This window comes from Ambystoma mexicanum, chromosome 2q, assembly GCF_040938575.1.
Source record: "Ambystoma mexicanum isolate Mex_15411 chromosome 2q, UKY_AmexF1_1, whole genome shotgun sequence".
Lineage (NCBI taxonomy): Eukaryota > Metazoa > Chordata > Amphibia > Caudata > Ambystomatidae > Ambystoma > Ambystoma mexicanum.
The window spans coordinates 489,058,119-489,072,595 of record NC_090924.1 but is presented as its reverse complement, the minus strand read 5'-3'; the positions used below and the strand labels follow the sequence as shown (position 1 = coordinate 489,072,595).

The 14,477-nt window shown below is 48.7% G+C and overlaps 1 protein-coding gene across 2 annotated transcripts; it reads right to left on the bottom strand.

The window, feature by feature from the left end:
- Positions 1–1,977: 1,977 nt before the first annotated feature.
- Positions 1,978–5,736, bottom strand: LOC138569544 (QRFP-like peptide receptor). 2 transcript variants are annotated; one of them, XM_069647611.1, is made up of 2 exons: positions 5,474–5,736; positions 1,978–3,722 (listed from the first exon to the last, which is right to left on the bottom strand). In XM_069647611.1, the coding sequence occupies exon 2, from the start codon at positions 3,576–3,578 to the stop codon at positions 2,274–2,276; it is 1,305 nt and encodes a 434-aa protein (XP_069503712.1). In that variant the 5' UTR covers positions 3,579–3,722; positions 5,474–5,736; the 3' UTR covers positions 1,978–2,273. The 2 variants fall into 2 exon arrangements, with proteins under 2 accessions (XP_069503712.1, XP_069503711.1); XM_069647610.1 differs by lacking the exon at positions 5,474–5,736 and adding an exon at positions 5,150–5,463.
- Positions 5,737–14,477: the final 8,741 nt, after the last annotated feature.

Genomic DNA, 14,477 nt, shown 5'->3' with positions numbered 1-14,477 from the left:
TGTTGCTATTAATACTCCAGCAAGTAGGACCGGGGTACTAAAATCAACTTTATTCAGTTGTGAGACTCTCTGGTGTTTCTCAACTGAAAAAAAAAAACAAAAAAAACAATAAGACGGCTGCTGTGGAACACTGTGGAATGGGAGAAGCGTCTACACGTAGTCCCTTCTCTCTTTCTATGGTGGCCATTAAAATAATAGGAATAAAAAGAAAACAAATAAAATGGCCACCATGGAATGGGAAAAGGGACTACACGTAGTCCTTTCTCCCTTTACACGGTGGCCAATCGAGGGAGGGACGACTTGTCTGGATGGGAAGTATACTCCAAAGGCCCGGTACTAAGAATCCATATTGGTACTGAGGGGCATTGTCTATAAATCTGTAATGATTCTGAAACGCAGGGAATTGATTTCATTGGAACATCAAGTTCTATACACCGTCTAAGAATCACTATTACCAGTGAAAGGTCCCATCTTATTGTCCATGAATCAGTACTGTCATTGAGGAGTGTCATATTGTTTATAAATCAGTACTCAATGAATCTGTACTGCCATGGAGGAGTAGTGTGTATCAATCAGCTCTACTACTGAGGAATATTATATTGCCAATACATCATTACTGCCATCGAGATCATTCTACTGTCCACGAATCAGTACTGTCACTGGGGGAGTCATGTGGTCTCTGATTTTACAGTTTATTTTTTTGACCGGCACATAGATCACGAGAGACCATACATCATCCAAAAATCACTATGATCACTGAATAGTACTGCATTGTCATGGAACCAATATTGATAGCGAAGGCCATTTTTGTGTACTTAAGTGTGATATTTTAATAGTTCAAAGCTATAAGGGCAAAATAGGTTTGCAAGTCTGACACACTTGCTGGAATCAGTACTGAAAAGGAGGGACTAGTATTTTTCACACACCAGTACCACTGACACAATGTGACATTCTATTACCTGTGATGCATGGCAGATCTTATGGGCATCATGTTACACATACAGCAGTGCCTCCACACCAAGCAACAGTGCATTGTGAACTGACACCAAGGGTAATTATATTGCTTGCAAACAAGTACCGGCCCTGGCCGGCATTTCATTGTCTATGAAGCAGTACTGATATTGCAATACCATTCATTATCCATACACTATGTGTGCACTGATTTTGGGTAGTTGTCTAAGTGGGCAGTGGAAGTCTGGACAAGCCTGACATAGGATTTAGTACCAACACAGTGGGGACTTCCAATGTCTGCTAAGTATTGTTGGTACATAGGGTATTTGTCTATGACTCACTGCAGACACTCGGAGACATGTTCTCAGTACACCAGTACTGACTAGAAGGGGCAATATACCGTGTCCGGACATGATATTGTCTTTACCAACACTGATGTCAAGGGACATGATCTTGTCTATGTGTCAGACGACATTGTTGGATTTTATTTAAGCTGAGACCATACTGTCACCAAGTGCCCTTATACACTCCCATATACCATTCGAACATCTGGGGGCACTATATTGTTTATGAATCGGCACTGACACTAAGGGCATTGTATTTTATGTAAATAAGTACCCAGACTGGGGGGTATTATTGTATGAATGAATACTGCCTGCGAGGGACGATTTACAGTTTATGTAGCAGTACGAAACATGAGAAACCTTGCATCATCTGTAAGTCAGTACCGACACTGAGGGACATTATATTGCCAAGGAACCTTTACAGACACATACAGGCATTTTGTGTACCCCCTATTTGATATTTCAATATTTAAGACCTAGCCACTAGGGAAATGGTGCATTTGGCGAGCCAGCATTTTGCCTGTGAATGAATACTTACTATTGTCCGTTAAATGCCTATATTGTCTATGAACCAGTACCGCTGATGTCGAGAGTCGTCATATTTTATGAGGGAATCAGCACTGACAGGGAGGGGCATTGTCTACGAACCCATACCACTCAAATACTGTCTGACACTGACACAAAGATTAGAGATCTGTTTAACAATAATTAACCAACGGACAACTGGCATTGTTTATGCATCAATATTAATACAGTGGGGCATCATATAGCCAATGAAAGCGTACTGACTCGGAAGGGCATTCACTTATGTATGACTCAACCGTGAACTGGCACTGGCATGGATGGGAGACACTGTGTGGTCTGTCTCCGTACAGAAATGGAGATCTATGATATCATCAATGAAACTGAACCAAATCTTACCAAACTAATACTGTCTTCGCTGGAAACCTAATTGACAAGACTTGCAAGTCAGTGGTGTTAAACATTGCTTTTATCAATAGAATGGACAGTCAGGCCTGTCGGCTTTTCAGTGGTGGCAGGTGTTTCACATCTGCTCAATACGACTAAGGAACAGCGGGGCTCCTTCCCTTTACTGGACGTTTTTGAATTATTGTAGGAAGTAAACTTGGAGATTGATGGCGGTGGCGATCCCTCTGACAAAGAGAAGCTGAACATGGATATCATCCTCCTATGGTACCTGCTCTTCATGAGTTTTGCTGAACGGTAGAGGTCACCCACAAAGCAGTAGCAGATTGGGTTGAGGCTGGAGTTGGTCAGCCCCAGCCACTGGGCAAAGGGTCTCAGCTGGAGGATCCATGGAGAGGGGGCCTCCTCCTGGGATGTCTGTGGGATATTGAAGTCTATCCAGATGTCCAAGAGGTAGACGGGCAGCCAGGAGACGGCAAACAGTGAGACTAAGGATACCACCATCTTGACAACTTTTTTTCTGACCTTCAGTCTGGAAGCGGGCAGGGACTGGCCGCTAGGAACGCTGTCCTTAAAGTTGTTGGCCGAGCTCCACAGCTTGCGCACCGTCAAGAAGCAAATCACCATGTTGAAGAGAACAGGCAAGCAGTAGAGGGCACAGAAGAGGAGGAAGTTGTAGGCCTGCTTCAGCCTTACATGTGGCCAAATTTCTCTGCAGATTGGGAAGACGAGGGGTAAGCCCTCCACTACCCCTATCTCGTCCCTTTTGTTCATGAATATGAGGGGCAAGCAGATGCTTGAGGACAGCACCCAGACCACCACGATTGTCCAGTATATTCTCCTCTGGGTGAAGAAGGAGCGGGCGTGCAGTGGGCTGTGTACATTGTAGTACCTGTTGACACTAATGACAGTCAGACTTAGTACACTGGCTGAGACAGACACTGCCTGGATGAATGGCACCGCTCTGCAGAGGAAGTCCCCGTACACCCAGGCCTTGTAGATCAGGTTGCCCACTGTGATGGGCATGCACACACAGACCACCATCAGATCGCAGACAGCCAAGTTGATCAGTAGACTCCGGGTAGCACTCAGGCTGGTCATCCTGCTGCTCCTCTTCCTCGTGAGCACCTTGATGGACATTACGTTGCCCACAATGCCAACCAGGAAGGCCACGATGTACATGGCAGTCAGGCTTATGGTCACCGGCTCCTTCACAAACACGAAGAGCATGTTCTCCAGGTCCTCAAGGCTCAGCTCGTGGCTCCCGTTCCCCAGCCACTGCATGGTCAGGTTTTCCCTTCTAAGAAGATCCAACATGTCCCAGGGGCCTCCTGGCAACACCACAGAGGCATTCATGTTTGTTTACTCTCCTACAGGGAATACGTCATGCAGTGGAATGGCCATCGAGGCTGCTCCCGGGGCACCTGCTGGTGTCCTCTGACCACCACACGATTGAGCACGCCAGCGGGTCCCGCAGCCTCCTTCATGCCGCTCGCCACTCTGTGAAAACAATAAGAATGCGTCTGAACTGCTACTCACGCGTCATTCAGTTGAAATTTACAATCATTGGCTAAGCGGGTCCTACAATCTATACAGGCATCTCAGAATGGCGCATGGCTTTAAATCATTCCCTGGTTTTGGTGAAAGGCCTGACAGAATGAAGGGTCGCTTGTCACAGACGCTCCCCATCCAATTAGTGCTGCGTCGCACATCATCTCCCCAGTTTACCCGAGACGTTCATGAGGTCATGCCCCCTCCAGGCCCCGCCCAGGCGTACTCCGGCTTTTGGACATTCCCGCACCTCCTTCCTGTGCTAGGAGTGAGAGGTAGATGCGCAGTGAGGATGCACGCACTATATAGATGGTCACTAGTGTGCCAGTGGGCTACCTCGGTGTAACGCATACAGCACCCAGGGCTACGTTGCCTTACAACTTCTCCTGGTGCAAAGTAAAAAAAAAACGGACCTCTGCGTTATCCAGAGTATTTCAACCCAGCAGGCGGAATGTGCTTTGCACAACACTGTGTGCATTGCATGTTCGCTGCATACATGGATAGCACACACGTGTAATATTAAGTGTCTATATCATTATGTTTGATACAATAGCAATAATGATAATGCTATTAATAATATTATATGTAATAATAATACTACTACTACTACTACTACTACACACAATGATAATACGAAGAAGAAGGCAATTACGTGGAATATATTACTCTATTTTCACAGTGTGTTTAATTATCAAATGAATACTGGTACTTATGTAGTTCAAAATACCATGTTCGTGGTTTCTGTGCGCTTAGGATCAGTTAACAGACTCCTATTAAGGGGTAGGCGTGATCCTCATTCTGTCCACCTAGGAAGGACGACAGCAGGGGCCACTTGAACCCGAAACCTACAGGTTGCACTCAGTTCCGTGCCACACATGCATTGACCCACCGAGTTATCTTATAATTTGCTTCATGTGCTGTGCAGTCAAGCGTAAAGGTTATATGTCTAATGTGCGAAGTCAAGCGAGTATGAACGATGGGTGCTGCAATGTCGATGTTTTCCTGGTGTGCATGGCCATGGCAGGCTGCTTTGGATTTACAAATCCGCTCTGCCTTTCTAGACGGGTTCCTGGAGAGAAGTTACAGCATCTCACTTCACCGGGTGTTAGCGATAAAGATATAAAACGGCGCTAAATTCCGACTTTCATTTCCCCTCTAGGAGGGGCGGTGCGCCTTGTCTGCTGTGGTGCTGAACGGACAGCTCCGGGAGCGGCGCATTACTCTCAATCTGCTGCCCACTCCGCTTACGCGGTGCCCTCGGGGCTCCCAAACGCACTCTCCCAGCCTGTGCCACGGCTTTCAGCTTCACTTAGCGACTACAGAGCGTCTTTGCCCGACAGGGAAGCAGTGGCAAGCGGGCGATCGGGGTGGCTCACCTGTCGGAGTCTGCTGGGGTCTGCGCGCCTGGCGGTGGACCCTGGACCCCTCTCTGTCTCCTCGCGAGTGGCGTCTGGGCTGCCACTTTGGTCCGGGAGGGTGGCTGAATCCGGTGCTGCAGTGACTGCAGCGCTCCCTGTGTGGCGATTCGTCCGCCGAGCTCCTGGACGAGAGCTCATCCACACACCCCTCCACTCTAGGCACAGAGGCGCAATCAGCGCGCTCTCTGCACAGTCCTGCACTCGACACAGCCCTTCACCGATCATTACAGCTTTCCATCCCCATAACTTCCACCCACTCTCTGCCCACGACGCCCCACTCACCGAAGAGCAACGGTATGCGCATTCTTTGCACCGTCCTCACTCACTGCCCACCCTTCTTCTGCACAGCCATGCAGCCTCTGCGCACACCTTCCCACACAGCTCTCCACTCGCGGCACATAAACAGCTCTCGCTTCACTTTGCACAATTGTCTACGGTCTGCGTAGTCCCAACTATGTACACAGACCCCACTCTCTTTGCATGTATACGGAATACAGACGTTCACATGCACAAATCTACACACATGCACACACACACACCCTAACGTTCCCGGCACATTCCTGCAGTCTGTGCGCAACCGTTCGTTTTCAGTTCAACTTTACATTTTGAACAGATTCCTACTGTTTTTTAATGTTCCAGAAGAAGCTCTCTCACCCGTGCCTTGATCCGTTACCATCCCTGCGCAATCTTTCACTCTCTGCAAAACACCTGCCCTGGGTACCTCCCTATGTGCACATCCATAGCCCTCCATTGTCTGCATTCGTCTAATCTGCCCAGAAAAACCTCCACTCCCTGCCCCAATCATCTACGTTTCATGGCCCTCCAATATATGCCCATGTGTTCCCCTTCAATCTCTCCATGGCAGGGGCAGAGACAGGAGACAACCTCAAAGGTTTCGGGGGAGGGGGCTGGGTGGACGTTTTGAAAACTGGTAGTGATCAGTGTCATAAAAAACATTGCACTGTTGACCCCCCACCCCTTCCTGTGAGCCCAGGGGGCTGAATAGCTATTGCAACCTCCCTTGATCAATCGTTCACCCCAATTCAGAGGCTATTTAGTTTCACAAAGGTGCTCATTGTTGGGGTGTGGGCCATCACAAAGATGCGCCCAGCAGTTACGCCTCCAGCTTTTGCCTGGGTATGTTTTTGTTCTCTGCCACTACAAGTGTGCTGATGCTGCTATCACACTAATGATTGTTTAACAACAAGTAAATATACTGCCCACTGAGGTGAGACATTTGGCAGTCTCTTGCCATCAGACCCACTGACTGGCCTTCACATCATAGTTATGTCTTCTGCCTCAAAGTGGGAGAGTATAAGCCTTCCCAAGCAATGGGCTGATGCTGCCCATTTTCCACGGGCCCAGTCCCACCATGTCTGCTGAGCTATTTCCTCCTCATCATCATCCATTAACTGCACCTGCGCATTCCTGCACCTCCGTTATCTGCAAAGACACAGTTCATTGTATTTATCTTCAGTCAATAAATTGGAATGCACTCTCTGCAAAGCAGCCTTCTGCCCCGTGCACACCCCGCCTGCTTGTAATAGCCCTCCTGTGTAGGGTGACGGCACATGAACACTCATCCACTCTCTACACAGGCACAGTCTGCCCCACTGTCTGAGTGGTCCTTTGTTTACTATATTTCCAGCGCCAGCCTTAGGGCAGAACCAGGGGACACATTTTTGTTTTGCTGCCCGTGGCGCTGCTGATACTAATGCCAGCCCTGCATATTGCGACCCACTCTCTGAAAAGCTGGTACCACTCCCTGCCCAGCACATCCGCTTATTACACCAAGCCCTCTTTCGTTGTCCCAGTCCTCAATTCATGAAGGCCCCCAACATGCCCACAGAGATTCCCAAAATCAATCCAATCAAAACTGGCTTGCTTTGGACCAATCTACTGTAGCATTTTGCCTTTAGAAAGGGGGGACCCCTGCCCTTAGTTGATTCATCCTTGAACTTCAAGACAAGAAGGATTAACCTGAAACTCTGAGATTCAATTCCAAAGTCCTTTTCAATGTAGTTGATATCTTCCAAGCAAGAGGCACGCTCTTGTCCCTAACTATCCCCATTGGCTATGTGGTATTACCAGTGGGTTCAATAAAGCCTACTGAAACGGAAACACTGATACCCAGGACCTTGCTCACTGGAGGTGGTAGAACCCTGCTAGTGCTCTATAAAAAAAGTCCTTCTTTGGAAGAGCAGAAGAAAGGACCCACCTTGCCCCTGAGTCCCTGGAATGAGTCTCCCAGAAACCACAGAACCAAGCAAGTGACCCCTGGTTCTCCCTGAATTTCCAAACCGCCTTCTCACAAGTTTATGAACCTTCAACGCCAAATGCAAGCTGCTGCAAGTAAACCGCTGAAGCCTTCTCTGACCTTGGCACATGACAATCCCACTCAGGACACCCTGCAAATACTAGAGGTCTGCAAGCGGCCTGTACGAGATGGGTCACAACGTATCCCACTGGGTTTCATTTGCACGTGTGAAATGAGGTGTAAGTATCCCGACTCAGGTCAGATACAGGGTGCTGGTTACCATACCAAATCAAGGGGATAAACACTTTATATTTGCAAGGATCCCTACCCCAGAACAACGATCTCCCCTTCTTTACCAAATCCAGTCAGAGCCATGTTCACTCCCTCTGAGAGCGGCCTGGGCAGTCACGCATTATTAGATTTATTTTTAAAGTTCCTATGTTTCTAGAGCCTTGGGTGGAAATTTTATTATTATGACACCGTCATACTATTGTGGTTTGGGCTGCATCTGTACCAGCCCAGGCCTCGCCTGAAGAGAGCCGCCTGCCTTCAGCCATGCTGCCAACCGAGGCGAAGGAGAGAAACCAGTCGCTGTCTCATCTTTACGATTGGGATCATTGCTGCCGCCGTAAGACTGTGGGACTGAGTAAACAGTTTAACCACTACTCATCTCGGTACTCCTGCAGATCAGTAGACATTTTGTCACAGAGAATCAAGGCATAATAGATCGCCATTATGTGCAGAGGCACTCTCCTGCCCCTTCTGCACAGCCACCTTCCACTCGCTGCACAGACAATGTGCCATTAAAGTTGTCCATTATCTGCACATAGACTCTCCTCCAATCTCTGCGCACACGCAATTATTTGGCCTCTCTTTACTTAACATTATGCCACAGACAGGGCTCGATTCATGGAATATTTGGCTGGTGTTAGGCAGAATTATATGCAATCCCCTTTGGGAACACTACACACAATTAAGACTACAAGTGACAGTACAATTTCACCTTTGGTACAAACCTGTACTAAACAGTTATAGTGGTAGCAGTAGCGGAGCAGCCAGACTTATCTCAAGAGTAAGTGAGTAGTACAAATAGTTACACAAAGGACAGCAATTACTATGATTCAGGCAAACACCGACTCAAGGGTTCTAAGTAAAAGAATATATATTTATTTACTCAACAGTTGTATAACATTTCACTATTCTTAGCAAGTAAAAAATCACAATCATAAATACACCACACTACTTCCCTTAAATTCCAGACAAGTTAAGCTCACAAATGAAGTGGGAGCAAAATGGCACTCCAGCAATTTAAAAGGGAGGGAAAGACAAAGTTATTAGAAATTAGGCAAAACCAACATGTAAGTAATCAGGGCAATAAAGCAATAGAGACTACAGTGAGGGGATCAGATAGAAGAGGCTTAGGGCCAAAGTCAATAGGACAAAAGTCTTTTGCTGAAGATCACACAGTTCAGAGTAGTTTGTGGTAAAGTTCGTGGCACAGATTCCGGACGAGGATTGTTAATAGAAAAGTTAGTTCAAAGAGAAGAGAAGGACAAGTCTTTGAATTGGAGAAAGATTTCAAACACTTTCACCGCGGCTGACCGAAACATACGAACGGATTTGCAAAGTACCTTAAAACAGAGAGGGGCTGTAGCTGAGGCGGACATTCCTGGTGGTTCCTGCAGGCTCACGGTTCCTGAAACTGACACTGACACGAAGTAGGAAGACTGGAGGGTCCTGCGCCACTCAGGGAAGAAATCAGCAGCAGAGCAAAACAACGAATAAAAGGTGCGCTCCTTAAAACCCAAGTAGGGTCTGACCTTCCTGGCTATCCGGCCCACAGCTCTGTACAGCAAATTTGACCAGAGAAGGGGCCCTGGCTTGCATTTTGGGCGAACTGCTTGGTCCCACCAGCTCAAGGGAAGAAGTTTCCTGGAGCATCTTCTCTGTCGTCGGATTTGGAGACTCGGACCTGCAGCAGGGCTTCACCGGGCGGTTCAGTCATGGTAGGGGTCCTCTTCTTCCAGTTCCTTGTTGGTTCTTTCGTTCCATTGGCGTCTCTGCTCTTCCAGTCCCAGAGACCTGCTTTTTATGCAGTTTTCCCCCATTCATACAGCCTGGCTGTCAATCATACAGCTGGATTGCTGGCCTGGAAAGGCCAGTCCCCTTAGCCAATCAGACAAGAGTGTTACTTGGGTTACAAAGGCAACCCCTGGCAGGGGTCCGTAGATCCCTCCCTCACATCCTGCCCCTCTAGACTAACAGCGCCTTAAGGAGGGCTTCTGTGCAGGAGCCCGCGAAAAGTCAGTGAACAAAGGAATCATCCCTGGTTTGGCACGCAGAGTAAAACACGAGAAAGACTTTAACAAAAAGAAATGGAGAAACAACCCAGCCAGAGCCAAAATAAAATGTATTTGGTCAAGAGGGTTTATGTTCGAGGCTACTAAAATAGCCTGGAACAATACCACGTTTATATAAAATAATCGCAGTAGGAAAGTTAGGGTAGTTACCATTGCCACCAGCCAAGTCTTACTGTTAAGGGCGAGAAACAAGGCTCCAAGAGGCACAGACAAAAAGGAATAAGAGCTAACCCTTTCCAATACTCCATGTAAGATGGGGTGTACTGGGTCTGTGGTTTAATTTGAATATGTAAAGTTAATGGCAACTTTACATGCTTCTGTGGGACAGGAGTCAGCCCCAGAAAAATGGAGTCAGTGGGAAGTCACAAAGACAAACCTGTGTCACTCCACTGAAGGTGCTGTGTAACACACACAAAAAGTGGTGCACATGGAGTAGGTGAGGCGCCAGTGCCCAAGATCACACACACAGTAAAAATGCAGACAGCAAAACACATGTAAGAGTGGGAAAAAGGCTCACACTCTTATCAGGTGAAAAAAAAAAATCCTACGAAATCCAGCAAAGCTGCTGGGGAACTCTTTATGTAAGGGAAATCAGCCATTTATGAGAATTCTCCCTAACAGCCGGTTCAAAGTTGATTTGAACTGCTGAAAAGTGACTTTGCACTGCCGACACAAACCCTGATTCATGGAACCATGCAAAGTGTATTTTTGCCATGCAAAGTCCGTGCAAAGTCAGGGCATAGTCATTTTTGCAGCATACAATGACTGCCCGGACTTTGCGCAGCAACAATACACTTTGCACGGTTCCATGAATCAAGCTTTGTGTTGGCAGTGCAAAGTCACTTTTCAGCAGTGCAAATTCACTTTGAACAGGGCAAATATTCCATGAATCGGGCCCACATTTTGCAAAGCTGCCCTCGACTCCCTGCACAGCCCACTGGCTCTGCGTAGCCCTGACCCACAACGCCCTGCGTAGGCCCTCCCGCGGAGGACAGACTCTTTTTGCACAGCCCTCTGCATTGAGCGCCCCCTGCCCGCTCTGCACGCACAACTCTCGTTTCTCTGCGCATCGCTTCGCTCTCTGCTGAGCCTTCGACTCTACACTCAAAACTCCACGCAGACCTCCATTTCAGCACAATCTCGAAAAACGTCACCTGGCTCCCACTGTCTATCAAATTTGCCGAACTTTCCATTTGGCTGAACACGGATTGTGTTTTGAAGATAGGTTTTGTGATTGCCAGGAACAGTTTATACCATGTCTTTACATGTTTTTGAAACGCCTATTTCTCTTTAGCTGAACAAATATGAATCGTTCCCGCGCCCCGCCGAGCCCCTTCACTCTGAGCCCGTTACTAAACCCCCCTGAAAGCCTGGGGCCCGAGCCGCGCTTGGTGCTGAAAGGACAGCTCCGGGATTCGCCAATGTGTTGCCATTGACAGAAGATTCGTTCTAGCTCTGCGCGCCGAAGAGGGTACAACAATTGAACTAAACAAGGTGTCCCTGGTATGTGACGCGCCCCACCAGCTCTCACTGCCATGCACCCCATACACAACCCCTACCAGCTCGTACTGCACCCTCTCCGAGAGCCACACCTGCCAGCTCTCACTGCAGTCCTCCCTACCCACACCCCGAGACCTCGGAGTGGAATTATCGCATTCCAACTGTGCTGCTTCTCACTGTAGTCTCCTCTAGCTACATCCTGCTGATGCACACGCCCGTGCTCCCCACTCCGTGCCTGCTCTCGCATCTATCCGCTCTCTCTCCACATCCGCAATGTTCTCCCGCTGCTCTCGCCCTATACGCTCACTGAAAACTCTCATTGCTATAATCTGCCGAGATGCACATTATCAGCATTAGCTGCAAATCAGCCCTCTGCCCACACACTCCATGCTCTCCCTTCGTCCCACTCTAGTTACTACCTCCAGACTCTCACCGCAGTCCACTCTCGCCACACATCGAGACTCCCACCACTATCCACTCTAGCCACACACTCCAGACTCTCAAGGCTATCCCCTTTAGCCAGACACACAGGCACCCACTGCTATCTTCTCTGGCCACACCTACAGACTCCCTCTCAATGCTAGCCTGTCTAGCCACCCTCCAAGCTCGCACGGCTATCCCCTCTAGGCACACCCTGCAAGCTCTCACTGCTATCTTCTGTAGCTACTCACTCCAGCTCTCATTGCTATCCTCTCTAGCCACACTCCAGACTCTCACTGCTATCATCTTTCGCCACTCCCTCCAGACTCTCCATATATTCTCTCTAGCTACACACTTCAGGCTCTCAATGCTATCCGCTCCAACCACACACTCCAAGCTCTCACTGCTATCTCCTCTAGGCACACTCACCAGCTCTCACTGCTATCATCTCCTGCCACACCCTCCAGACACTCGCTGCCATCCACTCTAGCCACACACTCGACGCTCCCACTGCTATCCCCTCTAGTCACACACTCCAGACGCTCACTGCTTTCCACTCTATTCACACAGCACAGGCTCCCACTGCTTCTCACTCTAGCTAGACACACCATACTTTCACTACTAGCCACTCTATTCAAACACTCCAGGCTCTCACTTCTGTCCTCTCTAGTCACACACTCCAGGCGCTCACAACTATCCATTATAGCCACAACCACAGGCTCTCAATGCTATCCTCTCTAGCCACACTCTCCATGTTCTCACTGCTATCCCCGGTATGCACACCCTACAAGCTCCCACAGCTATTAGCTTTAGCAACTCACTGGAGGCTGTCATTGCTATCCTCTCTAGCCACAATCTCCAGACACTCACTGCTATCCACTCTAGCCACACAATCCAGAGTCTCACTTCTCACTTCTGTAGCTACTCACTCCAGGCTCTCACTGCTTTCCTCTCTAGACACACCTTCCAAGCACTCAATGCTATCCCCGGTAGGCACACCCTACAGACTCCCACTGCTATCTTCTGTAGCCACTCACTGCAGGCTGTCATTGCTATCCTCTCTAGCCACATTTTCCAGACTCTCACTTCTATCCACACATTCCAGGCTCTCACCGCTAGCCACTCTAGCCACACACACACTCCACTACTGTCCACTATAGCCACGCCCACATACTCCCAATGCTATCCTCTCTAGCCCTTCTCCCTCCCCCCAAGTTCTCACTGCTATCCCCTCTAGGCACATCCTCCAAGCTCTCACTGCTATGTTCTGTAGCCACTCACTCCAGGCTCTCACGCCTATCCTCTCTAGCCACACACTCCAGACTCTCACTGCTATCCACTCTATGTACACACTACATGCTCTAACTGCTATCCACACAATCCAGGCTCTCACTGGTATCCACTCACACATTCCTGGCTCTTAATGCTACTCACTCTAGCCAAACACTCCAGGCTCTCACTACTACTCATCATAGCCTCACCCACAGGCTCTCAATGCTATCCTCTCTAGCCACACCCTCCAAGCTCTCACTGATATCTTGTGTAGCCACTCACTGCAGGCTGTCATTGCTATCCTCTCTAGCCATATTCGTCAGACTCTCATTGATATCCACTCTAGCCACCCAGCCCAGACTCTCACTACTATCCACTCTAGCCACACACTCTAGACTCTCACCGCTAGCCACTCTAGCCACACACTCCAAGCGCTCACTACTATCCACTGTAGCCACACCAACAGGCTGCTAATGCTATTCTCTCTAGCCCTCCCCCAAGCTCTCACTGCTGTCCCTTCTTGGCAGCCCCCTTCCCCCAAGCTCTCACTGCTATCTCCTGTAGCCACTCACCACAGGCTCTCACTGCTGTCCTCTCTAGCCACATTCTCCAGACTCTGACTGCTATCCTCCTAGCCACACTCGCCAGGCTCTCACTGCTATCATCTCTAGCCATACCCTTCATACGCTCACTGCTATCCTCTCTAGCTACACACTCCAGAATCTCACTGCTACCCACTCTAGCCACACACTCCAGACGTTCACTGCTATACACTCTATCCACACACTCCAAGCTCTCACTGCTTCCCACTTTAGCCACACACTCCAGACTTTCATTGCTACCCACTCTAGCCACACACTTCACATTCCCACTGCTATCTACTCTATACAGACCCTCCAGGCTCTCACTTCTATCCACTTTAGCCACACACTCCAGGTTCTCTCCACTATCGACTCTAGCCACATCTACAGGTTGTCAATGCTATCCTCTATAGCCACACTCTCTAAGATCTCACTGCTATCCACTCCAGCCATACACTCCAAAATCTCACTGCTATTCTCTCCAGCCACACACCCCTGGCTCTCACTGCTATCTTCTATAGTCACTGACTCCAGGTTTACAAGTCTCTCCTCTATATCTACAACCTCCAAGCTCTCACTGCTGTCTTCTGTAGACAATTACTCCAGGCTTTCACTGCTATCCTCTCTAGCCGCACTCCCCAGACTCTCACTGCCACCCTCTCCAACAACACCCTCCATACTCTCACTGCAATCCTCTCTAGCCACAGATTCGAAGATTTCACTGCTATCCACACACTGCAGGCATTCACTGCTATCCACTCTAGCCACACACTCCTGGCTCTCATTGCTATCTTCTGTAGCCACTCACTCCAGGTTCAAAAGGCACTGTTATCCACTCTAGCCACACACTTCAGACTCTCACTGCTATCTTCTGTAGACACCCACTCCAGGCTCTC